Source organism: Uranotaenia lowii, chromosome 2 (assembly GCF_029784155.1).
Source record: "Uranotaenia lowii strain MFRU-FL chromosome 2, ASM2978415v1, whole genome shotgun sequence".
Lineage (NCBI taxonomy): Eukaryota > Metazoa > Arthropoda > Insecta > Diptera > Culicidae > Uranotaenia > Uranotaenia lowii.
In genome coordinates, this window is record NC_073692.1 from 82,337,854 (window position 1) to 82,365,493 (window position 27,640).

Sequence of the window (27,640 nt, forward strand, 5' to 3'; positions counted from 1 at the left end):
TTCTGTGCTGTCAGTTGACAATGAAGACACAGATACGGCTGATGAAGTTCAGCCAGTCTTCGTTGCAGGAGGCTCTCGGAAGCGAACAAAGGCGCCTTCTCCTAAAATACCAGCTAAAATAGCTACGGTTGTCTCTTCCAATAGAAACGAGAAAAAGTCGACTGCTGCTGAAAAGGAAAAACAAGTTCCTTCAGGTTTCCGCGGAAATGCACCACTGCAGAATAAACCAACAGCTGCGGGAGCTTCGCAAACCCAAACCCCAAACGTGATGCCAGAATCAACGACTCAGTCTGGGCTCTTTAAGTTGACTGACATTTTGAACGGATTTTTTTCGTGTTTTAATGTATCAGAACCCGTGAAAGACATTGTATTTGCAATGCTTCCTGTATTAAAGACATTTTTAAAGCAATTGATGCAAACTTGGCCCCTCCTTTCAGTGTTTGTATCTCTCGATGGCTAATTTACGCCGAGAGGTCGGAGATATCACTGTACTACAGTGGAATTGTCGTAGTCTTATTCCAAAATTGGATTCATTGAATTATTTACTTCATAAAACAAACTGTGATATCTTTGCATTGTCCGAAACTTGGCTATCTTCTCAATCTAACATCTCATTCCACAATTTTAATATTATCCGTCTGGATCGTGACGATTCTTATGGAGGGGTGCTTTTGGGGATCAATAAGTGCCACTCTTTTTATAGAATTCACCTTCCTTTATCAGGCGGAATTGAAGCTGTTGCATGTCATACAACAATAAGAGGTAAGGACTTATGTGTTGTCAGTTTGTACTGGCCTCAGAGAGTTGCAGTGGATCGAAATCACCTAGAGGACCTGTGCTCAGTGCTCCCTGAGCCAAGGTTGATCCTGGGTGACTTCAATTCACATGGAACTGTCTGGGGAGAACAAATTGACGATAGTCGTTCTACTCTTATCTATGACATTTGCGACAGTTTCAATTTAACAGTATTGAACACGGGTGAAAAAACACGGGTACCTAAACCTCCTGCAAGACAAAGTGCAATTGACCTCTCACTCTGCTCAAATTCACTATCATTTGATTGCCAGTGGAAGGTAGTCCATGATCCGAATGGTAGTGATCACTTACCTATCGAAATTACTATCACCAATGGGGTCAGCTCTTCGAACACAATAAATATGACATATGACCTTACAAGACACATCGACTGGAAAAAGTACTCGGACACAATTAAAACCGCCATCGACTCTATGCACGTTTTACCTCCTTTGGAGGAGTACCACTTTCTTTCTTGTCTGATACACGATAGTGCAGTTGACGCTCAAACAAAACCCATCCCAGAATCATCTATTCATCGAAGGCCTCCTAATCCATGGTGGGACCCTCAGTGTTCTAAGCTTTATAAGGACAAATCAACAGCATTTAAAGAATTTCGAAAACATGGAACTCTTGTCCATTTTGAAGCTTACGTTTCCCTTGAAAATCAGTTTAAAAAATTAACCAAGGGGAAGAAAAAGGCGTATTGGAGGAATTTTGTTAGTGGGTTATCGCGTGAAACATCCTTAAGTACTTTGTGGAAAGTGGCACGAAGCATGCGTAATCGATCATCTACAAATGAAAGTGAGGAATATTCACATAGGTGGATATTTAAATTCGCACGGAAAGTCTGTCCAGATTCTACACCTGTGCAAAAAATAATCCGGAACGTGCCTCCTGATAGGTCTGATAGTGGTCTAGACTCAAGCTTTTCGATGGTCGAATTCTCACTTGCCCTCCTCTCTTGCAACAATTCAGCTCCGGGAATTGATGAAATCAAATTTAACTTGTTGAAAAACCTTCCGGATGCTGCAAAATTTCGCTTGTTAAATTTATTTAACCAATTCTTGGAGCATAACATTGTTCCCCAAGATTGGAGACAAGTGAGAGTCATTGCTATCCAAAAGCCCGGAAAACCAGCGTCTGATCCCAACTCTTACCGTCCAATAGCGATGTTGTCTTGTATACGCAAATTGATGGAGAAAATGATATTGTTTCGTTTGGACAAATGGGTAGAAACAAATGGTCTCCTTTCAGATACTCAATTTGGGTTTCGAAGGGGCAAAGGGACAAACGATTGCCTTGCTTTGCTGTCTTCAGAGATACAAATGGCGTACGCAAAACGTGAGCAAATGGCTTCAGTGTTTCTAGACATAAAGGGAGCTTTTGATGCAGTCTCAATAGAGGTTTTGTCAGACAAGTTGCACTCCCGGGGTCTGCCTCCTCTATTGAACAACATCTTATACAGCTTACTTTGTGAGAAACATTTGAACTTTGCTCACGGAGATTTTGCAGTTAGAAGAACATCTTACATGGGCCTCCCACAGGGTTCATGTTTGAGTCCACTTTTGTACAACTTTTATGTGAGTGACATCGACAGCTGTCTCTCTGAAGGCTGCACTCTAAGACAACTTGCAGATGACGGAGTGGTGTCTGTCACAGGATCTACTGAGTCTCATCTGCACAGGCCTTTACAAGATACTTTAGACAGATTGTCTTCCTGGGCTTTGGGGCTTGGGATTGAGTTTTCCCCTCAGAAAACGGAAATGGTTGTTTTCTCTAAGAAACGTAGACCTGCTCAACCTAAGCTTCAACTCCTAGGCAGAACGATCACTCAATCGAGGAGTTTCAAGTATCTTGGGGTTTGGTTTGATTCCAAGTGTACCTGGAGAGCCCACATTGAGTATCTGAAAGGAAAATGCCAACAAAGAATCAATTTTCTCCGATCAATTACTGGCACCTGGTGGGGAGCCCATCCAGAAGATCTTATCAAATTGTATCGAACAACTATTCTATCCGTTATGGAATATGGTAGCTTCTGTTTCCAGTCAGCTGCCAAAACTCACCTCATCAAACTAGAGCGTATCCAATACCGTTGTCTCCGTATCGCTTTGGGCTGTATGCCCTCAACACACAACATGAGTCTTGAAGTTTTGGCAGGAATACTCCCTTTGAAAGATCGATTCAATTTACTATCACTTCGGTTCCTCATCAGGTGTGAGGTCATGAACCCATTGGTGATTGTAAATTTCGAAAGGTTACTTGAGCAAAATGTTCAAACCAGATTTATGTCTATATACCATATCCTCATGTCAATGCAGGTAAACCCTTCTTCGTATTCTCCAACTCGTGTTTGTAGCCCAGACTACGATCATTCTTCTGTCCAGTTTGATTTGTCTATGCAGCAGGAAATTCGTGGAATCCCGGATCCGCATCGTCCTCTTCTGATTCCAAGAATTTTCGAAGCTAAATATAGACACGTCGATGCTGATAAAATGTACTTTACCGATGGATCACTTATAGAGGAAACAACAGGATTTGGAGTGTTCAACGAAATATCCAGCGCATCTCACAGTCTCCAGTCACCATGCTCTGTATATGTTGCAGAGTTAGCAGCTATTCACTGGGCTTTGAATAGTATCGCCACACGACCTATTGAACACTACTATATTATAACTGATAGTCTCAGCTCTGTTGAAGCAATCCGCTCTATAAAACCAGGAAAATTCACGCCGTACTTCCTCGAAATGATACGAGATATATTGACCACTTTATCAAGACGTTGCTTTTCTATCACCTTTATCTGGGTCCCCTCACATTGCTCAATAGCAGGCAATGAGAGGGCAGATTCCCTTGCAAAAGTGGGTGCGATGGAAGGCAACATTTACCAGCGTGAAATCGTATTCAACGAATTTTACTTCTTGGCTCGAAGAAACTCTCTTGTCAACTGGCAGCGTAGATGGGACGAGGATGAGTTGGGTCGGTGGTTCCACTCGATTATCCCAAAGGTAAGCCTTAAACCCTGGTTTAATAGATTGAACCTGACTCGGGATTTTATTCGTATATTTTCCCGTCTCATGTCCAATCATTATTCCATGAATGCGGTACTCTATCGTTTAAATATTGCTGGCAGCAATTTATGCGGATGTGGTCTAGGTTACCATGACATCGAGCATATTGTTTGGTTGTGTGAGGACCACCTATTCGCCAGAGCGAACTTTATAGATTCCCTTCGGGCCCGAGGAAAACCACCCGACGTTCCAGTGAGGGATGTATTAGGTATGATGGACTTGGACTATATGTTCGAGATATACCTTTTCCTAAAAGCTATCGATCTTCGACTATAATTCTCTTTATTTTCATATTTCCCTTTCTATCTTTCTTTTTCTTCAAAAAAAAAAAAAAAAAAAAGTGAACTAGATCTAAGTACACAATTGTAATCAAACAAAACGAGTTTGGCTCCTTAAAGCCTAAAGGTATGAGCCGTTTCAAATAAATAATTTACAAAAAAAAAAAATCGGCAGATACATAAAAGACTTGCTGTTAAAGTTGTAGTTCATAAGCTAGTTCAAACGCTCATGAAAATTTAAAAAAAGTAACGTGAAAGCCGACATGGAATTCAGAACACCCCTAGGAAGAAAGAGAGAGAATAATTATGAAAACAAACGAAAGAGAATGAAAAAATTGGTAGCAAAGAATTTTCCCAGTTAGTAAAAATGTCCATCGAAGGTTTATCGTACATGGGTATCTGCTCGAATTTTTTGAAATAGCTTTCAATAAGCGATGGAAGCGAGAATATATTTTTTCTCTCTTTGAGAACAACCCGCACACGCAGAAAAAATTATTTTGGAAACAATAAGATTTCGAACGAAAATAATAAAATTTTTAATTGGGAAAATGCACAAATATATTCTTGGTAACACTGACTAGAATTATCGATTTCATTTAAACTTATCGTTTGATTGAAAACGAAATACCCCCTTTTTGAAAATGATCCACCATTCTTGTCAAAATAATAAAAAAAAATTGGGTAAAAACTAAAAAAAATGTAAAGTTCAAAACAGCGAAAAAAACCAGGTAAAAAATAATGGAATTTATGATTTGAAATAATTTTCTTTTTCTTTCAATAAATCAGAGCAATAATTTTTGGTTTTCGAATCTTTCAACTATATTTAGAATCCGTTTTTTTAATTAGTCAATTTATTCTTGAAACTTATTCTGCTTTCTTTGATTTTCTCGGGAATCGAGTCATCCTCGTCAAGCAACAGCAGCATAGCGGCACCTCCTCCAAAACCGCGCTCTGGCCAACAGTCCAACCGGTGTTGCTGCTGCTGATTCAAGTCCACGTAAACTCATGATAATAGCATGATTAACATAAGTTACCGTGCATATAGCAGCAGTAGGTGGTAAAATTCTGCCATGTTCTAAAAATAAAATTAAAGTTTAGTAGCAAAGATAGTAAAGAAGCATTAGATTTTTCAAAGTTAAAAATAACTTACCTTCCAAACTATTGCAGCCGGTTTCTTCGGAGGTTCAAACTTTCCGGAAAAATATCCACCGCGATTCCACCGCTGCTGGTGGCCTCCTCCCTCAATTTTCGCAGTTTTCTACATGGTGTGCTCGTATCAGATGAATCAAAATTTTCTCTATTTTTTCCATTTTTTAACCTATATGTTTATTTTGTTTTTGAACTACACGTTCATTAAAAAAAAACTAGGTTTTCATTTGAAAGCAAACCAAACTTTGATTTCAAGTAGTAAAAACTGAGTGTGCAAAAATAACAAAATTTTGTTATTATTTCCAATTGATTTTTTCATGAAAATAACGGGAAAATGTGCATTGAAAATACAAAATAAAATAACAAAACGTTTTGTTGAACCGACCCCCCGTCTTTTTTCTGCGTGTAAGATCTGTCAAAAGTTGGGTGAAATTTCAACTGCATCCCAGTGGAAAACCATCACGCAAATTCAGCAGCAAATCCATCGCCTATATCAAGGGCACCTGTATCCGTGATCCAAACAGTCGGTTTAGACCCAAATTCCGACTCGAGCAACCGCACTGGTGATCCATTATACCAGTTTCAACTCAACTTTTTTAGAGCTGGTATAAGGATTGATCCAAAACTTATGAGATTTGGATCCAATTTGACGCAGTTCTAAACCGTTTGACAGTTAATGGAACACGAGTGCAGTTGCCAGTTTTTTCATTGGGTCGGATCTAATTTCTTTGGTTCAATTCATGTATAAATAAGACCCAAGAATAGACCACGAATACAGATGCTCTAAGTCTGTCCAATGAAGCCTGGTCGAAACGGGTCGAAACAATTGTTTAAAGCTTCGTTCAACGGTTGGTTAAAATCGGTTTCTCCTGGTAGATGTTCAACGAGCCAATGTTTTGGTCGAAACTAGTCAGGCCGTTGTTCAATGGAGAAAGTTGAAACTAGTCGAAACCAATCCACCTCGGCAGCAGGATTCGTTTCGACCTGGTAGAAATCGGTCGAAGTCAATTGGAAAGAGACAGGTGATCAACTGTCAATCCATTTCTACCAGGTCGAAACCAATCCTGCTGCAGAGCTGGATTGGTTTCGACTAGTTTCTACTTGCTCCATTGAACAACGACCTGACTAGTTTCGACCAAAACATTGACTCGTTGAACATCCACCAGTTGACAGAAACCAGTTGAAACCGATTTCTATCTACGATTGAACGAAGCTAAATTGAAACGTTTCAAATTCGGCTACCAATGAATGGAAAAATGTCAAAGCAAAAATCCAAATCTGCTACAACACGCGGGTTTTGCGGCCAAAATTCTACCGTGGCGATTTCCTACCGCTAAACTTACCTGGAATAAGAGTGTTCCGGAACGCCTCAGGTATGGATATCTTTACAATAGACACGGTCGGTTCAACTGCCGCAAGTGTTAGTTCCAGCAAGCCACTTGTCCAGGTACATTCGAGCTACAGAAGTGTTTTCAGTGGCCAAAGTGCAGCATCGAGCCCAGCCAAAATCGACTTGGAGCAAAAAAACCAGGACTCGGAAGATGAAAGCGATGATGATTATGGAGGTAAAACTGAGTGTTATTTTTCAATTAGGCAAAGAGATTGTAGATTTGTATTTCTTTTCAGGATTGCCTCCCCCAAGCAAGGATATTTTTGAAATTCTTAACACCAACTTGCTGGGTGAATCTTCGTCAAGACCCACATCAACATACTTGAACCACCACACGAGGCCAGCCAGCTCAAGTCAAACAACTGTCGGGGTAGCCGAACTTGCTAGTACCAATGTCGATGGTCACATGAAAATGGCTGTGATAACACCGGCTACGGAAAAACAGAAAGACCTAGCCAAACTGTCGATGACTGATCGACAAATTCAGGAGCTGAACAGAGTAATTTTATTTTTATCATTTTCAAACCTATCAGAGGTTCCTACATTTTCAATTTCCATGATGATATTTCGACAACTGACTATGGTCCTCAACCTCTCCCGGGTTTATTCTCGACGACTCAACCTGGTACTCCGGCTCGCCCGCAGTAATCTTAATGAGACGCCTCAAGTCAATTGGGTCGCATTGTAAGGCCTACGGGACATAAAATCATGTTTTGCTATTGGATGTTTGAGAGGAGAAACATCAAAAGTGATGAAAATCATTTTTGAAAGTATTCCGCTCGGAGTTTCAATCGTTGAATGTGATTAGGAGAGTGCATGATAGATTTGGTTGAGTAGCCTAAATCCCGATTAACACACTTTCTTCACATTAGTTTTTTATAAGTTTTTAATGAGCCATTCGAGTCTGGGTTTGAGATAAACCGGATGTTGAGGTCATGTGATGTCTCTTTAGTAATCTGATCTATGCGTCTAGCAAATAAATTCTAAATATCAATTGACATATTCATGTACATTAAGGTAATCGAATTATTTTCCTCTATTTCAGAAAGAACGTGCCAAAAGTAAGGGTAAAAATTGGTTCGATCTTCCAGCACCAGAAATGACCGATGAGGTCAAAAATGAACTCGAACTTCTGCGAATGCGTTCCGTGCTAGATCCCAAACATTTCTACAAACGTAGTGAGATGAAAACACTACCAAAATATTTCCAGGTTTGTTACTAGTGTAATATGTTTGATTAAAAGTTATTAAATTTTCACTTATAAATTGCAGATCGGCAAAGTCATGGACTCCCCGCTTGACTATTACAATGAAAGAGGTTCGAAGAAAGCTAATTCGAAAACATTGGTCGATGAACTGCTAGAAGATGCAGCTTTCCAGAAATACAACAAAAGGAAATATGCCGAAGTTCTAGAGAAACGGAAAAAGAAGGCGTACTATAAAGCTAGTATGAAAATGAAAAAATTAAAGAAGAAAAAGAAATAAATAATGCAATACTTACTCAATTTTCTGGGCGTTTATTCTCTAAAAACTTAATCACCTTCTCGCCTATTGTGCGATACTTGCTTGCCAGGTGTGAATCGGGAAACTTCAGGCAACTTGGCGTTCCACTATCGCCGCATTGCATAATCCGTTTTTCTATCGGTATACTTTCGAGGATATCCACACTCTGCTCATCAGCGTATCGTTGAGTCGTTCGATCCGCTAGCTCTATAACATTGTCGCATTTATCACAGATTACGTGGCTCATATTCTCGACCAAGCCAATAAGCGGTACTTTTAACGTTCGATACATCTCGGCACCTTTTCGAGTCACCTCCAGGGCAGCTATTTGCGGAGTGCTCACCAGAACGACTCCCGAAATGGGGACATTTTGACTTAACGACAAGTGAACATCACCTGTACCAGGTGGAGTGTCAACTACGAGGATATCCAGCGGATCCCAAACAGTTCCCAGTAGCAGTCGCTGGATGGCAGACATCACCAAAGGACCCCGCCAGACGACTGGTCCTGACTCTCTCAACATTCCCATGGAGATGCTGGAAAAATATCCAAATCTTTTCAGTATTCAGTTCATATAACAGCTTTGTCATTTCTATACCATTTAACTCCAAAGTTAACCAGTGGAATCATCCGGTTGTGGTCGTCCACCAGCGGCGATTCTGTAATGTTCATCATTAGCGGAACCGAGGGACCGAATATGTCCCCATCCATCAGGCCAACGTTCTGACCCTGGCTGGCCAAACTGACCGCTAAATTAACTGCGGTCGTGGTCTTTCCGACACCACCTTTTCCCGACGAAACCACCACTATATCTCGGACCCCCGGCAACGGTTTCCGTTTCGGAAGACTCCGTGCCATCAGTTCCGCCTGTCTCGGGTCCGGTTTTGAGCTGAAATAGCGCTGTTTATGGTTGAGAAGCGTTTATTTGGCGAAACATTACCATACAAAGTCTAATTTTTACTTACTAGACTGATGGCGAAAAATCCGGCATGATTGGAAACCGTTGAAAGCATGCTCTTAAGCATGATTGAAGTTTTAAATTTTAGCTCTAATATTGAGCAGCAATATTAAGGACTTTTGTTAATTTGATGCGCTGTAAATAATTTGAATAATACTGTTGTTATTATACTGCAAATTAGAGATGCGCAACATGTGTAACGAATTTCGAAAAAAAAAATTACACACTGAAAAAAGCGGACATTAAAGCTTTAAGAATCCGCACTCTAATAATTATGAAAATTTGTGCAAAATAACAAAAAGTAAAATACTAAGTATATTTATATGAAAGACAAATTGATAAGAAAAATGGAAAAATAAAAAACTCAAAACTAAAAGAATTGAATATTATACATTGCAAAAAAAAAACATTCTGCGAAATGCAAAACATACAAAAATTAATAGAGTTGAACAAATTACAAAAAAATACAAAAACCAAAAGAAGTCCAAAATTTCTGGAAATAAAAATAAATAACTGCCATTTTTGTAATTTTTATATGTCTTTGTCGTTTTTGTCATTTTGAAATTTTAATAAATATTGTGAATATTGTAATTTAAGTAATATTTGTTGTATTTAAACATTTTACAATTTTAATTTTTTTTTGAAATTTTTGTGATGATGGTGATATTTAAATGAAAGTAATTTTAATAATTTAAAATAACAAGCATATTTTAATAATTTTTGAAATTTTTGAAATTTTTGTCATTTATGTAATTTTGTAATTTTTGTAATTTTTGTGATTTTTGTCATTTTTTCATTTTTGTAATTTTTGTCATTTTTGTCATTTTTCTAATTTTTGTCATTTTTGTCATTTTTGTAATTTTTGAAATTTTTGAAATTTTTGTCATTTTTGTCATTTTTGTAATTTTTGTAATTTTTATAATTTTTGTCATTTTTGTCATTTTTGTCATTTTTGTCATTTTTTTCATTTTTTTCATTTTTGTCATTTTTGTCATTTTTGTCATTTTTGTCATTTTTGTCATTTTTGTCATTTTTGTCATTTTTGTCATTTTTGTCATTTTTGTCATTTTTGTCATTTTTGTCATTTTTATCATTTTTATCATTTTTGTCATTTTTGTCATTTTTGTCATTTTTGTCATTTTTGTCATTTTTGTCATTTTTGTCATTTTTGTCATTTTTGTCATTTTTGTCATTTTTGTCATTTTTGTCATTTTTGTCATTTTTGTCATTTTTGTCATTTTTGTCATTTTTGTCATTTTTGTCATTTTTGTCATTTTTGTCATTTTTGTCATTTTTGTCATTTTTGTCATTTTTGTCATTTTTGTCATTTTTGTCATTTTTGTCATTTTTGTCATTTTTGTCATTTTTGTCATTTTTGTCATTTTTGTCATTTTTGTCATTTTTGTCATTTTTGTCATTTTTGTCATTTTTGTCATTTTTGTCATTTTTGTCATTTTTGTCATTTTTGTCATTTTTGTCATTTTTGTCATTTTTGTCATTTTTGTCATTTTTGTCATTTTTGTCATTTTTGTCATTTTTGTCATTTTTGTCATTTTTGTCATTTTTGTCATTTTTGTAATTTTTGTAATTTTTGTAATTTTTGTAATTTTTATCATTTTTGTCATTTTTGTCATTTTTGTCATTTTTGTCATTTTTGTCATTTTTGTCATTTTTGTCATTTTTGTCATTTTTGTCATTTTTGTCATTTTTGTCATTTTTGTCATTTTTGTCATTTTTGTCATTTTTGTCATTTTTGTCATTTTTGTCATTTTTGTAATTTTTGTCATTTATGTCATTTTTGTCATTTTTGTCATTTTTGTCATTTTTGTCATTTTTGTCATTTTTGTCATTTTTGTCATTTTTGTCATTTTTGTCATTTTTGTCATTTTTGTCATTTTTGTCATTTTTGTCATTTTGTCATTTTTGTCATATTTGTCATTTTTGTCATTTTTGTCATTTTTGTCATTTTTGTCATTTTTGTCATTTTTGTCATTTTTGTCATTTTTGTCATTTTTGTCATTTTTGTCATTTTTGTCATTTTTGTCATTTTTGTCATTTTTGTCATTTTTGTCATTTTTGTCATTTTTGTCATTTTTGTCATTTTTGTCATTTTTGTCATTTTTGTCATTTTTGTCATTTTTTTTTTTTTTAACAATTCTTTATTTGAAACGGCTCATACCTTCAGGCTTTAAGGAGCCAAAATCGATTTTGGTTGTTTACAATTGATTTCTTAACTTAACACTTTGTGAGAGGAGAAAGGAAGATAGAAAGGGAAATATGAAAATAAAAAAGAAATTATAGACGAAGATCGATAGCTTTTAGAAAAAGGTAGATTTCTAACATATAGTCCAAATCTAGCACAGCTAGTACATCTCTCACTGGAACATTAGGTGGTTTTCCTCGGGCCCTAAGGGAGTCTATTAAATTCGTTCTGGCGACAAGATGGACCTCACACGACCAAACAATATGCTCGATGTCATGGTAACCTTGGCCGCAACTACACAAATTGCTGCCAGCAATGTCAAAACGATAGAGTACCGCGTCTAAGGAACAATGATTGGACATGAGACGGGAAAATATACGAATAAAATCCCGACTCAGGTCCAATCTATTAAACCAGGGTTTAAGGCTTACCTTTGGGATAATCGAGTGGAGCCACCGACCATCCTCATCCTCGTCCCATTTGCGCTGCCAGTTGACAAGAGAGTTCCCTCGTACCAAGAAGTAGAATTCGTTGAAGACGATTTCACGTGGATACGTGTCGCCTTCCGTCGCCCCCACCTTTGCCAGAGAGTCTGCCTTCTCATTGCCCACTATCGAGCAATGAGAGGGAACCCAAACAAAGGTGATTGAAAAGCGACGTCTTGTTAAAGCACTCAAAATATCCCGTATCTTCTCTAGGAAGAACGGCGAGTGCTTTCCCGGTCGTATAGAGTGTATTGCGTCAACTGAGCTTAGACTATCCGTTACAATGTAGTAGTGCCCAACAGGCCGTGAGGCGATGCTCTCCAAGGCCCAGTGAATAGCAGCTAACTCTGCTATATATACAGAGCATGGTGACTGGAGGTTATAAGAGGCGCTAGTTGTTTCGTTGAAAACTCCAAATCCCGTTGATTCCTCAATTAGAGACCCATCGGTAAAGTAAATTTTGTCAGCATCGACGTGTCTATATTTAGCTTCGAAAATTTTTGGAATCAGAAGTGGGCGATGCGAATCCGGGATTCCACGAATATCCTGCTGCATAGACAAATCAAACTGGACAGAAGAATTATCGTAGTCTGGGCTGAAAACACGAGTTGGAGAGTACGAAGAAGGGTTTACCTGCATTGACATGAGGACATGGTATATAGACATAAATCTGGTATGAAGATTTTGCTCTAGTAACCTTTCAAAATTAACGATCACCAATGGGTTCATGACCTCACACCTGATGAGGAACCGAAGTGATAGTAGATTGTATCGATCTTTCAAAGGGAGTATTCCTGCCAAAACTTCAAGACTCATGTTGTGCGTTGAGGGCATACAGCCCAAAGCGATGCGAAGACAACGGTATTGGATACGCTCGAGTTTGATGAGGTGAGTTTTGGCAGCCGACTGGAAACAGAAGCTACCATATTCCATCACTGAAAGAATAGTTGTTCGATACAATTTTAAAAGATCTTCTGGATGGGCTCCCCACCAGGTGCCAGTGATTGATCGGAGAAAATTGATTCTCTGTTGGCATTTTCCTTTCAGATACTCAATGTGTGCTCTCCAGGTACATTTGGAATCAAACCAAACCCCAAGATACTTAAAACACCTCGATTGAGTGATCGTTCTGCCAAGAAATTGGAGCTGTGGTTGAGCTGGTCTATGTTTTTTAGAGAAAACTACTAACTCCGTTTTCTCTGGAGAGAACTCGATCCCAAGCCCCAAAGCCCAGGAAGACAATCTGTCTAAAGTATCTTGTAAAGGTCTGTGCAGATGTAACTCAGTATCACCTGTTACAGATACTACGCCATCATCTGCAAGTTGTCTTAAAGTGCAGCCTTCAGAGAGACAACTGTCGATGTCACTTACGTAAAAGTTGTACAAAAGTGGACTCAAGCATGAACCCTGCGGGAGGCCCATGTAAGAGGTTCTTCTAACTGCAATATCTCCGTGAGCAAAGTTCAGATGTTTCTCACAAAGCAAGCTGTATAAGATGTTGTTCAAAAGAGGAGGCAGACCCCGGGAGTGCAATTTGTCTGACAACACCTCTATTGAGACAGCATCAAAAGCACCTTTTATGTCTAGAAACACTGAAGCCATTTGCTCACGTTTTGCGTACGCCATTTGTATCTCTGAAGACAGCAGAGCAAGACAATCGTTTGTCCCTTTGCCCCTTCGAAACCCAAATTGAGTATCTGAAAGGAGGCCATTTGCTTCTACCCATTTATCCAAACGAAACAAAATCATTTTCTCCATCAATTTGCGTATACAAGACAACATCGCTATTGGACGGTACGAATTCGCATCGGACGCTGGTTTTCCGGGCTTTTGGATAGCGATAACTCTTACTTGTCTCCACTCTTGGGGAACAATGTTGTTCTCCAAGAATTGATTAAATAAATTCAACAAGCGAAATTTAGCGGCGTCCGGAAGGTTTTTCAACAAGTTGAATTTTATTTTATCAATTCCCGGAGCTGAATTGTTGCAAGAGAGGAGGGCAAGTGAAAATTCGACCATCGAAAAGCTGGAATCTAGACCACACCTATCCGAAGGCACGTTCCGGATTATTTTTTGCACAGGTGTAGAATCTGGACAGACTTTCCGTGCGAAGTTGAATATCCATCTATGTGTATATTCTTCACTTTCATTTGTAGATGATCGATTACGCATGCTTCGTGCAACTTTCCATAAGGTACTCAAGGATGTTTCCCGTGATAAACCACCCACAAAATTTCGCCAATACGCCTTTTTTTTCCCTTTGATTAATTTTTTGAACTGATTTTCAAGGGAAACATATGACTCAAAAAGGACGAGGGTTCCATGTTTTCGAAAATCTTTGAAAGCTTTTGATTTGTCCTTATAAAGCTTGGAACACTGCTGGTCCCACCATGGATTTGGAGGCCTTCGAAGAACAGATGCATCTGGGATGGGTTTTGTTTGAGCGGAAAGTGCACTTTCATGGATCAAACGTGAAAGAAAGTGGTACTCCTCCAAAGGAGGTAAAACATTCATAGAATCAATGGCATTTGTTATTTCGTCCGAGTACTTTTTCCAGTCGATGTGTCTTGTAAGGTCATATGCCATATTTGTTGAATTTGAAGTACTGGCCCCATTGGTGATTGTAATTTTGATTGGCAAGTGATCACTACCATTGGGATCAGAGATTACCTTCCACTGGCAATCCAATGATATTGAGTTTGAGCAGAGTGAGAGGTCAATTGCACTTTGTCTTGCAGGAGGTTTAGGTACCCGTGTTTTTTCACCCGTGTTCAAAATTGTTAAATTGAAACTGTCACAAATGTCATAGATAAGAGTAGAACGACTATCGTCAATTTGTTCTCCCCAGACAGTTCCATGTGAATTGAAATCACCCAGGATCAACCTTGGTTCAGGCAAAACTGAACACAGGTCCTCTAGGTGACTTCGATCCACTGCAACTCTATGAGGCCAGTACAAACTGACAACGCATAAGTCCTTACCTCTTATAGTTGTATGACAAGCAACAGCTTCAATTCCTCCTGATAAAGGGAGGTGGATTCTATAGAAGGAGTGGTGCTTATTGATCCCCAAAAGCACCCCTCCATAAGAATCGTTGCGATCCAAACGGATAATATTAAAATCGTGGAAGGAGATGTTTGATTGAGAAGAAAGCCATGTTTCGGAAAGGGCAAAAATATCGCAACTAGTTTCATGAAGAAGAAATTTGAACGGATCCAGTTTGGGGATTAAACTACGACAATTCCACTGTAGAACAGTGATATCTCCGACCTCTCGGCGTAAATTAGCCATCGAGAGAGATAAACATTGAAAGAAGGGGCCAAGTTTGCATCAATTGCTTCAAAAGTGTCTTTACAAAAGGAAGCATTGCACTAACAATGCTTTTCATGGATTCAGGTACGTTGAAAAACGAAAAAATTCCATTAAGGATGTCAGAAAACTTGAAAAGTCCCGGTTGAGGAGTTGATTCTGGTAAAACCGCATCAATAATGGGTGCGTTTGGAGTCACCGCTGCTGTTGATTTATTATGTGGTAAAAAGGTCGCTCGGAATCCAGGAGGAATTTGTTTCTTCTTTTCTGCAGAAAACGCTTTCTTGGTGATGTTGGTTAGAGGGTTGATTGTTGGGATTTTATTCGGAATCTTGGGGGTCTTGGTGTTTGTTTTAGCACGCTTTCGTGAGTTCGCTACAAAAATAAATGGATTCTCCTCATCTGTTGTATCCTCGTTATCAACTGGCAGCACCGTGAAAATGTTACTGGACTGCGGTTGAGTCGGAGGCGCCGCGCCCTTTAGTATAGCGGCATAGGAACGTTTTGAACGTTCCTTCAAAGAGCGCTTTTGACTATCCCAGCGGCTCTTAAATGCCTCGCACAAGGAGATGTCATGGGGTGAGCCCCCGCAATAGACACATTTCTGTTCTATTGCTGAGCACGCTCCTTCCCCATGAACCTCCCCGCATTTGGGGCAACGCTTCTTGCTGCAACAATGAGAAGCTGTATGCCCCAATTTAATGCAATTTTTGCATTCCATTGGGCGAGGCACGAAGAGCCGTACAGGAAGCCTCAAAACTCCGTCAATCAAGACGTAGTGAGGGAGGGCGGTACCCGCAAAGGTCACTCGAAATGAGGATGAAGGCGAGTACTTTTTAACTCCTTCCACGACGGTGGTAGTGTTGAGTTGGCGGCAATCCAAGATTTCGACCGAAGTCGAATCAAGGCTCTTAAATTTACCAACGCCGTGGGATTTAACGTACCCGGCCTCCAAACTCATTTCTGAGATCACGCCCTCTATCTCTACGTTTCGAGACGGAACGTAGACGTGGTACTCTAAGTTAATGAATTTGCTGGCAACAATTTCATTAGCGGATTTATGATTGTCCACGACAACGCGCAACTTATTTGGTCGCACCTTCGTTACGCAGGTTACGGAGGGCCACCTCGCCAGATCTTTAGTGATCTGCACTACATTGAGCTGTTTGCCGTTAGCTTTGGGCCGGATGAAAACCACCCATGGCCCAGAAAAAGACAAACCATCTGTGTAGGTTCGGAGTCGAGGAGCTACACTGTCAACTGTGGGTGATGAAGAATTATTAGACGTACGAGAATGATTAGCACTTGAGGGACCAGCATCATCTGAATCCTCCAAATGCTCTTCATTCTCGTACATGGCTTCCTCTTCGTCCACCGATGACGAGTTTAACCCCCCGCCTTCGTTCATATTTTTGCACGGGAACACGAATGTCGCCCGTGTTTAAAATATAACCGAAGCAATCAATGTTCAAAATATGTACAGGGAAAATAATAGATAATAGAATAGAGAAAAAATGAAAAAGAGACTTACAAAGGTTCTTGCACTTTTCAATTGCATGTATTGTATTGTTCAGCAACCACGTGGTCCTCTTTGGAAGAAGATGGCGACCTAGTTGATTTGCTGATAACGCTCTTGACGTAAACGATCGAACCACCGAGACGTCATGTATCCTGCTACCCACGGCAAACAGCACCGGAACCAACGGCAACAGCTACCACGTTATCCACACTCGGGTTTGTCGGGGGAATAATTAACACTTCCCGATGGCGGCAACACTCGCACCGATGATAATGGCCAGATGAAATTCACGCAAATTTCAATTTCGTGTCTCTGGATTCCGGCAAACGATTTGGTCGGTAGAAAAAACAAACCACCACGTTCGGACCAACTGCACTGTCCGTTTCACTAAAGCAGCGAGTTAAAAAAAACACACTTCGATCGTAACTTTGCGGAAACACAACCGTACTGCTTGAGCGATTGAGTTGGAATGTCCATTTTGTCATTTTTGTCATTTTTGTCATTTTTGTCATTTTTGTCATTTTTGTCATTTTTGTCATTTTTGTCATTTTTGTCATTTTTGTCATTTTTGTCATTTTTGTCATTTTTGTCATTTTTTGTCATTTTTTGTCATTTTTGTCATTTTTGTCATTTTTGTCATTTTTGTCATTTTTGTCATTTTTGTCATTTTTGTCATTTTTGTCATTTTTGTCATTTTTGTCATTTTTGTCATTTTTGTCATTTTTGTCATTTTTGTCATTTTTGTCATTTTTGTCATTTTTGTCATTTTTGTCATTTTTGTCATTTTTGTCATTTTTGTCATTTTTGTCATTTTTGTCATTTTTGTCATTTTTGTCATTTTTGTCATTTTTGTCATTTTTGTCATTTTTGTCATTTTTGTCATTTTTGTCATTTTTGTCATTTTTGTCATTTTTGTCATTTTTGTCATTTTTGTCATTTTTGTAATTTTTATCATTTTTATCATTTTTATCATTTTTGTCATTTTTGTCATTTTTGTCATTTTTGTCATTTTTGTCATTTTTGTCATTTTTGTCATTTTTGTCATTTTTGTCATTTTTGTCATTTTTGTCATTTTTGTCATTTTTGTCATTTTTGTCATTTTTGTCATTTTTGTCATTTTTGTCATTTTTGTCATTTTTGTCATTTTTGTCATTTTTGTCATTTTTGTCATTTTTGTCATTTTTGTCATTTTTGTCATTTTTGTCATTTTTGTCATTTTTGTCATTTTTGTCATTTTTGTCATTTTTGTCATTTTTGTCATTTTTGTCATTTTTGTCATTTTTGTCATTTTTGTCATTTTTGTCATTTTTGTCATTTTTGTCATTTTTGTCATTTTTGTCATTTTTGTCATTTTTGTCATTTTTGTCATTTTTGTCATTTTTGTCATTTTTGTCATTTTTGTCATTTTTGTCATTTTTGTCATTTTTGTCATTTTTGTCATTTTTGTCATTTTTGTCATTTTTGTCATTTTTGTCATTTTTGTCATTTTTGTCATTTTTGTCATTTTTGTCATTTTTGTCATTTTTGTCATTTTTGTCATTTTTGTCATTTTTGTCATTTTTGTCATTTTTGTCATTTTTGTCATTTTTGTAATTTTTGTCATTTTTGTCATTTTTGTCATTTTTGTCATTTTTGTCATTTTTGTCATTTTTGTCATTTTTGTCATTTTTGTCATTTTTGTCATTTTTGTCATTTTTGTCATTTTTGTCATTTTTGTCATTTTTGTCATTTTTGTCATTTTTGTCATTTTTGTCATTTTTGTCATTTTTGTCATTTTTGTCATTTTTGTCATTTTTGTCATTTTTGTCATTTTTGTCATTTTTGTCATTTTTGTCATTTTTGTCATTTTTGTCATTTTTGTCATTTTTGTCATTTTTGTCATTTTTGTCATTTTTGTCATTTTTGTCATTTTTGTCATTTTTGTCATTTTTGTCATTTTTGTCATTTTTGTCATTTTTGTCATTTTTGTCATTTTTGTCATTTTTGTCATTTTTGTCATTTTTGTCATTTTTGTCATTTTTGTCATTTTTGTCATTTTTGTCATTTTTGTCATTTTTGTCATTTTTATCATTTTTGTCATTTTTGTCATTTTTGTCATTTTTGTCATTTTTGTCATTTTTGTCATTTTTGTCATTTTTGTCATTTTTGTCATTTTTGTCATTTTTGTCATTTTTGTCATTTTTGTCATTTTTGTCATTTTTGTCATTTTTGTCATTTTTGTCATTTTTGTCATTTTTGTCATTTTTGTCATTTTTGTCATTTTTGTCATTTTTGTCATTTTTGTCATTTTTGTCATTTTTGTCATTTTTGTCATTTTTGTCATTTTTGTCATTTTTGTCATTTTTGTCATTTTTGTCATTTTTGTCATTTTTGTCATTTTTGTCATTTTTGTCATTTTTGTCATTTTTGTCATTTTTGTCATTTTTGTTATTTTTGTCATTTTTGTCATTTTTGTCATTTTTGTCATTTTTGTCATTTTTGTCATTTTTGTCATTTTTGTCATTTTTGTCATTTTTGTCATTTTTGTCATTTTTGTCATTTTTGTCATTTTTGTCATTTTTGTCATTTTTGTCATTTTGTCATTTTGTCATTTTTGTCATTTTTGTCATTTTTGTCATTTTTGTCATTTTTGTCATTTTTGTCATTTTTGTCATTTTTGTCATTTTTGTCATTTTTGTCTTTTTTGTCATTTTTGTCATTTTTGTCATTTTTGTCATTTTTGTCATTTTTGTCATTTTTATCATTTTTGTCATTTTTGTCATTTTTGTCATTTTTGTCATTTTTGTCATTTTTGTCATTTTTGTCATTTTTGTCATTTTTGTCATTTTTGTCATTTTTGTCATTTTTGTCATTTTTGTCATTTTTGTCATTTTCGTCATTTTTGTCATTTTTGTCATTTTTGTCATTTTTGTCATTTTTGGCATTTTTGGCATTTTTGGCATTTTTGTCATTTTTGTCATTTTTGTCATTTTTGTCATTTTTGTCATTTTTGTCATTTTTGTCATTTTTGTCATTTTTGTCATTTTTGTCATTTTTGTCATTTTTGTCATTTTTGTTATTTTTGTTATTTTTGTCATTTTTGTCATTTTTGTCATTTTTGTCATTTTTGTCATTTTTGTCATTTTTGTCATTTTTGTCATTTTTGTCATTTTTGTCATTTTTGTCATTTTTGTCATTTTTGTCATTTTTGTCATTTTTGTCATTTTTGTCATTTTTGTCATTTTTGTCATTTTTGTCATTTTTGTCATTTTTGTCATTTTTGTCATTTTTGTCATTTTTGTCATTTTTGTCATTTTTGTCATTTTTGTCATTTTGTCATTTTTGTCATTTTTGTCATTTTTGTCATTTTTGTCATTTTTGTCATTTTTGTTATTTCAGTCAGTTTCGTCATTTTTTTGTTTAAAGACCTTTGAAAAAAATTTGTTTTTCGGTAAAAAATTTCTTAATCAGTTTCCTAAACATTATTTAATATTTAATATTTTATTATCAGCGCGAATACTTTGGATTTCAAATAGTTCGACAGTTCACTTTTAAAGAAAAAAGAAGATAGATAGGGAAATATGAAAATAAGAAGAAATTATAGACGAAGATCAATATCTTTTAGGAAAAGATATATTTCGAACATGTAGTCCAAGTCCATCACACCCAGCACATCTCTCACTGGAACATAGGGTGGTTTTCGTCGGGCCCGAAGGGAGTCTATCAAATTCGTTCTAGCGACAAGATGGACCTCGCACGACCAAACAATATGCTCGATGTCGTGGTAACCTTGGCCGCAACTACACAAATTGCTGCTAGCAATATTCAAACGATAGAGTACCGCGTCTAAGGAATAATGATTGGACATGAGACGGGAAAATATACGAATAAAATCTCGACTCAGGTCCAATCTATTAAACCATGGTTTAAGGCTTACCCTTGGGATAATCGAGTGCAGCCACCGACCCTTGTCATCCTCGTACCATTTGCGCTGCCAGTTGACAAGAGAGTTTCTTCGAACTAAAAAGTAAAATTCGTTGAAGGCAATTTCACGCTGGTACGTGTCGCCTTCCATCGCCCCCACCTTTGCCAGAGAGTCTGCCTTCTCATTACCCTCTATCGAGCAATGAGAGGGAACCCAAACAAAGGTGATAATAAAGCGACGTTTTGATAAAGCACTCAAACTATCCCGTATCTTCTCGAAGAAGTATGGCGAGTGCTTTCCCGGTTTAATTGAGTGGATTGCTTGAACAGAACTCAGACTATCCGTTACAATAAAGTAGTGCCCAACTGGCCTTGAAGCTATACTGTCCAAAGCACAATGAATAGCTGCTAACTCTGCTATAAACACAGAGCATGGTGACTCGAGGCTGTAAGAGGCGCTAGATATTTCGTTGAACACTCCAAATCCTGTTGATTCCTCTATAAGTGATCCATCAGTAAAGTACATTTTATCAGCATCGACGTGTCTATATTTAGCTTCGAAAATTCTTGGAATCAGAAGGGAGCGATGTGGGACCGGGATTCCACAAATTTCCTGCTGCATAGACAAATCAAACTGGACAGAAGAATGATCGTAGTCTGGGCTACAAACACGAGTTGGAGAGAATGAAGAAGGGTTTACCTGCATTGACATGAGGACATGGTATATAGACATAAACCTGGTTTGAAAATTTTGCTCAAGTAGCCTGTCAAAATTTACAATCACCAGTGGGTTCATGACCTCACACCTGATGAGGAACCGAAGTGATAGTAGATTGAATCGATCTTTCAAAGGGAGTATTCCTGCCAAAACTTCAAGACTCATGTTGTGCGTTGAGGGCATACAGCCCAAGGCGATGCGAAGACAACGGTATTGGATACGCTCGAGTTTGAGGAGGTGAGTTTTGGCAGCTGACTGGAAACAGAAGCTACCATATTCCATCACTGAGAGAATAGTTGTTCGATACAATTTTAAAAGATCTTCTGGATGGGCTCCCCACCAGGTGCCAGTGATTGATCGGAGAAAATTCATTCTTTGTTGGCATTTTCCTTTCAGATACTCAATGTGGGCTCTCCAAGTACACTTGGAATCAAACCAAACCCCAAGATACTTAAAACACCTCGATTGAGTGATCGTTCGGCCTAGAAGTTGAAGCTTAGGTTGAGCAGGTCTACGTTTCTTAGAGAAAACAACCATCTCCGTTTTCTGAGGAGAAAACTCAATCCCAAGCCCCAAAGCCCAGGAAGACAATCTGTCTAAAGTATCTTGTAAAGGTCTGAGCAGATGAGACTCAGTAGAACCTGTGACAGACACCACGCCGTCATCTGCAAGTTGTCTTAGAGTGCAGCCTTCAGAGAGACAACTGTCGATGTCATTTACGTAAAAGTTGTACAAAAGTGGACTCAAACATGAACCCTGTGGGAGGCCCATGTAAGAGGTCCTTTTAATTGCAATATCTCCCTGAGCAAAGTTCAGATGTTTCTCACAAAGCAAGCTGTATAAGATGTTGTTCAATAGAGGAGGCAGACCCCGGGAGTGCAATTTGTCTGACAACACCTCTATTGAAACTGCATCAAAAGCTCCCTTTATGTCTAGAAACACTGAAGCCATTTGCTCACGTTTTGCGTACGCCATTTGTATCTCTGAAGACAGCAAAGCAAGACAATCGTTTGTCCCTTTGCCCCTTCGAAACCCAAATTGAGTATCTGAAAGGAGGCCATTTGCTTCTACCCATTTATCCAAACGAAACAAAATCATTTTCTCCATCAATTTTCGTATACAAGACAACATCGCTATAGGACGGTACGAATTCGCATCGGACGCTGGTTTTCCGGGCTTTTGGATAGCGATAACTCTTACTTGTCTCCACTCTTGGGGAACAATGTTATTCTCCAAGAATTGATTAAATAAATTTAACAAGCGAAATTTTGCGGCGTCCGGAAGGTTTTTCAACAAGTTAAATTTGATTTTATCAATTCCCGGAGCTGAATTGTTGCAAGAGAGGAGAGCAAGTGAAAATTCGACCATCGAGAAACTGGAATCCAGACCACACCTATCAGGAGGCACGTTCCGGATTATTTTTTGCACAGGTGTAAAATCTGGACAGATTTTCCGTGCGAAGTTGAATATCCATCTATGTGTATGTTCTTCACTTTCATTTGTAGATGATCGATTACGCATGCTTCGTGCAACTTTCCATAAAGTACTCAAGGAAGTTTCCCGTGATAAACCACCCACAAAATTCCGCCAATACGCCTTCTTTTTCCCTTTGATTAATTTTTTGAACTGATTTTCAAGGGAAACATAAGCATCAAAAAGGACGAGAGTTCCATATTTCCGAAAATCTTTGAATGCTTTTGATTTGTCCTTATAGAGCTTGGAACACTGCTGATCCCACCATGGGTTTGGAGGCCTTCGAGGAACTGATGAATCTGGGATGGGTTTTGTTTGTGCGCAAAGTGCACTTTCATGTATCAAACGTGAAAGAAAGTGGTACTCCTCTAAAGGAGGCAAAACATTCATAGAATCGATGGCTGTTGTTATTTCGTCCGAGTACTTTTTCCAGTCGATGTGTCTTGTAAGGTCATATGTCATATTAGTAGAATTCGAAGAGCTGACCCCATTGGTGATTGTAATTTTGATAGGCAAATGATCACTACCATTGGGATCAGGGACTACCTTCCACTGGCAATCCAATGATAGTGAATTTGAGCAGAGTGAGAGGTCAATTGCGCTTTGTCTTGCAGGAGGTTTAGGTACTCGTGTTTTTTCACCCGTGTTCAAAATTGTTAAATTGAAACTATCACAAATATCATAGATAAGAGTAGAACGACTGTCATCAATTTGTTCTCCCCAGACAGTTCCATGTGAATTGAAGTCACCCAGGATCAACCTTGGCTTAGGGAGCACTGAGCACAGGTCCTCTAGGTTACTTCGATCCACTGCAACTCTATGAGGCCAGTACAAACTGACAACACATAAATCCTTACCTCTTATAGTTGTATGACATGCAACAGCTTCAATTCCTCCTGATAAAGGGAGGTGGATTCTATAAAAAGAGTGGCGCTTATTGATCCCCAAAAGCACCCCTCCATAAGAATCGTTGCGATCCAAACGGATAATGTTAAAATCGTGGAATGAGATGTTTGATTGAGAAGAAAGCCATGTTTCTGAAAGGGCAAAAATATCGCAACTAGTTTCATGAAGAAGAAATTTGAACGGATCCAGTTTAGGGACTAAACTACGACAATTCCACTGTATAACAGTGATATCTCCGACCTCTCGGCGTAAATTAGCCATCGAGAGAGATAAACATTGAAATGAGGGGCCAAGTTTGCATCAATTGCTTCAAAAATGTCTTTAATACAGGAAGCATTGTTGTTATAATGCTTTTGATGGATTCAGAAACGTTGAAAAACGAAAAAATTCCATTCAGAATGTCAGTCAACTTAAACAATCCTGGCTGGGAAGTTGATTCTGGAAAAACTGCATTCGTCATAGGGGCCTTTGAGGTCCCTGCTGGTGTTGAATGATTCTGTGGTGAAAACATCGTGCGGAATCCAGGAGGATTTTGTTTTTGTTGTTCTGCAGCATTCGGCTTTTTAGGGACACTGATTGGAGGGCTCATTGTAGGGATTTTCTTTGGTATTTTGGGTGTCTTGGGAGTTGTTTTAGCACGTTTCCGGGAGTTCGCAACGAAAACAAAAGGGTTTTCCTCATCCGTTGTTTCTTCGTTGTCAACTGGCAACACAGAAAAGATGTTACTTGAATGAGGTTGGGTCAGTGGAGAAGCGCTCTTTAAGATAGAGGCATAAGAACGTCTCAATCGTTCTTTTAAAGAGCGCTTCTGTTTATCCCAGCAACTCTTGAATGCCTCGCACGAAGAGATTTCATGGGGTGAGCCCCCGCAGTAGACACATTTCTGCTCTATTGCTGAGCATGCTCCAGCCCCATGATTCTCCCCGCATTGGGGACAGCGTGGCTTATTGCAACAGTGCGACGCTGTGTGCCCCAACTTGATGCAATTTTGACAATGCATGGGTCGAGGCACGAAGAGTCGCACAGGAAGCCTTAAAACTCCGTCAATCAAGACGTAGTGAGGGAGGGCGGTACCCGCGAAGGTCACACGAAATGAAGCTGAAGGCGAGTACTTTGTAACTCCATTTACGACGTTGGCAGTATTGAGTTGACGGCAATCCACGATTTCGACAGAAGTCGAATCGAGGCTCTTGAACTTACCAACGCCGTTGGATTTAACGTACTTCGCATCCAGACTCATTTCTGTGATCACGCCCTCAATCTCTACGTCTCGAGACGGGATGTAAACGTGATACTCTAGAATTAGAAAATTGCTAGCCACAATCTCGTTTGCGGCTTTCGAGTTAGCCACAACAACGCGCAGCTTGTTCGCACGTAATTTTGTAACACTGGTTACAGAGGTCCACCTCGCCAGATCTTTGGTGATCTGTACCACATTAAGAGGTTTACCGTTCTTTTTGGGCCGGATGAAAACCACCCATGGCCCAGAGGAAGATGAGCCTTCAGCATATTTTCGGAGCCGGGTTGTTCTACTCTCAGCTGGTAAAGATGATGAACCACTTTCCGTCTGAGGAACGTGAGCATTTGAGGGACCAGCAGCATCGGGATCCTCCAGATGCTCTTCATTCTCGTAGGTCATATTCTCATCATTACAAGTTGAGGGGTTTAACCCCCCGCCTTCGTTCATATTTCCGCACGGGGGCACGAATGCCTTCCGTGTTAGAAATATGAACGAAGCTATCAATTATCGAAATATAAATAGGGAAATAAAAATAGAAAAAGTAAAGGGAAAAAGAATAAAAAATTACTCACAATTGTTTTTTTTTTTATCAAAATTTTTTCCTGAGTGCCTGTTAATTGACTCGAGCACGTGGTCCTCCTTAGGAAAAAGATGGCGACGTCAATCGGGGAGCAACCAAACACCGAATCGACCCGTAGCGTAGCTCTGCAACTCGGTCACGGTAATTAAACTTGAGGTTTCCAAGTCCACACTCCGACGGTAGAAAAATCCGGATTCTTGGGTGAATAGGGGGGCGCTATCTGATGATGGATATTGCCGTTGATGGTGATGGCAAATATTTGCTGAAGCGAACCAATTTGGCGATGGCTGATTTTTGCCAATTATTGTTGCGCGCGAGTCTCGGCAATTGACAACCGAGCGGGATGAGCAGGAAAATCACTCCAGGCGAACAAACTGCACTTTCGCAAATAGCACTCCGACTTGGTAAAAACTTCGACACTGCGATGAGAAAAAGCGTCCGAACTGGTCGAGCGATTGGAACAGAATGATTTGAAAATTGTTTTTCCCATTTAATTTTGGCTTGATGGATTCTCAGTGCATCACCACAAATCTCGCCCATCTCTACTTTCGAATATTATGACGTTTTCGGAAAATGAAGTCGACAAAACGGGAAATTTTTTCCTGCGGATTTCGCTTTACCACCCCACCCATGTTCCCGTTAGCGACTGTTGTAGAAAAGAAACAGCTAACCATATAGATTTCTCACTTGCTCCAATGGCTGCTGTATGACTTTTAGCTCGACAACGCAAGATAGCGGTTCTCTCTTCCCTGTCGCTGTCATCGCGGCCAGTTTGTCGACATTACACTTATCGCGTTCCGTTCCGTTTTGTGGCGACCGTCAGCTCAGCAGTTCGGTGTTGTCTGTCTGTCTGAAAGATTCCTCGGCGGTATCCATTTACCTACTACTCTTGTCCGAATCCTCGCGAATTCTGTTTGTGGCAATTCTTGGGAAAAGCGAGCAATTTTTGTTGCAAGTGCTGTTCCAGCTACACAGTTGAGTGTTGATTTTGTGATTCGTGATTAAGTTGGCCGGATTCTACCGTAAATCGTTTGAGATACAATTCCAGACGGAAGTGACAGCTCTTCGGGGTGTGCATGAATAATCATTATGGGCGATGGGCGCGCTCGCGGTCCCGGTATACGATTTCTCGTGTGCTAAACAGAGAGAGAAATAGCCTTCACTCCAATTTCACTCCGATTAGCTGTCATTCTTATGGAAATCTGTGTAAGAGTAAAGAGCAGGCTTTATTCTTTTTAGCAGGCCCAATCCCAATTGTGCTAGCAAAAAAGGCAACGTAGTGAGAGAAAGTGCGGAATCTTTGTTGACCAAGTAGCATTATTTAGGAAGGTATAGTTTCGGAAAAAGGCAGCCCTTGGCGGCGGATCTACGGAATTGTGCACGCTTTCGTAGGGTAATTTCCAGGAAATAGCACTGCGGCGAGGATCGAAGTTGCAGCAGATTCCCCACACCCAGTTCCAGCTTCCGTAGCAGGAAATTGTATATCTCGGGATATAAGCACCAGAAAACAGCGACCGGAGAATAGGAGTTTGGATAACTTTCCGAATTATATTTTGGAAAATCCTTTGATTTCACGGGTAAGAGTTTGGCCATGGATAAATCTCTCGTTCGAATGTTCCGCTAGTTGGTTCCCCCTCGTATAAATTGTAGCCAGTGCAAGCAATCGGTTAATGTGTGGAGAGGAAGAAAAAAAAAATCCATAATGGATGATCGAAATCGAATCGAAAAATGTGGGTACCGTCTGAAAGTGTGTGAAAGTAGTGATTTTTCTTTACGCGGCTTCATCCAAACCAATAGTGTGCTACCTACATCTTTTTTATGTTCTTTTATTATTTTATTTGACGTCGTTCAACCATCACTGGTGGTTATTTAAGAGCCATACATAGCCCTGGGGGTACTCCAAACTCCAACCGGAAGAGAATCCGTATGGGGGAAATGTGTACGCAAGTGTAGAGAAAAAAAAAAAACGCTTCATTCGATGAAGTCGTGCCAAGAGCGTCTTTATTTTCGGGTTCCTTTCACATATCAATGGCCTATCGCCATTCCGTTGCTTGCTTGCGGTGCCGAGTGAGCAAGGCATTGTTATTGATAACTCGACACCACATAATCTTCAATGCCACCATTGACACGAACAGCAACATCGACAAAAGCTTTGCATCGG

General features: G+C 38.5%; 3 protein-coding genes across 7 annotated transcripts in view; 2 read left to right on the forward strand and 1 right to left on the reverse strand.

Annotated features, from left to right (window-relative positions):
* The first annotated feature begins 6,565 nt into the window (after positions 1-6,565).
* LOC129747162 (deoxynucleotidyltransferase terminal-interacting protein 2-like) lies at positions 6,566-8,187 on the forward strand. Its single transcript, XM_055741206.1, has 4 exons — positions 6,566-6,858; positions 6,920-7,182; positions 7,729-7,893; positions 7,955-8,187. Exons 1-4 carry the CDS (start codon positions 6,669-6,671, stop codon positions 8,165-8,167), a joined length of 831 nt encoding a protein of 276 aa, XP_055597181.1. The 5' UTR covers positions 6,566-6,668; the 3' UTR covers positions 8,168-8,187.
* Positions 7,140-25,896, reverse strand: LOC129747161 (iron-sulfur protein NUBPL-like). 3 transcript variants are annotated; one of them, XM_055741205.1, is made up of 5 exons: positions 25,472-25,896; positions 9,151-9,278; positions 8,784-9,085; positions 8,184-8,721; positions 7,140-7,399 (listed from the first exon to the last, which is right to left on the reverse strand). In XM_055741205.1, the coding sequence occupies exons 2-4, from the start codon at positions 9,208-9,210 to the stop codon at positions 8,184-8,186; spliced, it is 900 nt and encodes a 299-aa protein (XP_055597180.1). In that variant the 5' UTR covers positions 9,211-9,278; positions 25,472-25,896; the 3' UTR covers positions 7,140-7,399. The 3 variants fall into 3 exon arrangements, with proteins under 3 accessions (XP_055597180.1, XP_055597178.1, XP_055597179.1); XM_055741203.1 differs by having other exon boundaries at positions 7,140-7,374; positions 25,472-25,895; XM_055741204.1 differs by lacking the exon at positions 25,472-25,896 and adding an exon at positions 16,672-16,690 and having other exon boundaries at positions 7,140-7,374.
* A 397-nt stretch (positions 25,897-26,293) lies between these two features.
* LOC129748020 (serine/threonine-protein kinase GL21140-like) overlaps positions 26,294-27,640 on the forward strand; it is a 75,086-nt gene continuing 73,739 nt past the window's right edge. Inside the window, exons 1-2 of one of the 3 annotated variants that reach the window (XM_055742470.1) lie at positions 26,294-26,453; positions 26,719-27,056. The gene's annotated coding sequence lies outside the window, so the exon portion shown is untranslated. Of the gene's footprint in view, positions 26,454-26,718; positions 27,057-27,640 lie in introns of those variants that run through there. The other 2 variants (XM_055742469.1, XM_055742471.1) reach the window with 2 other exon arrangements.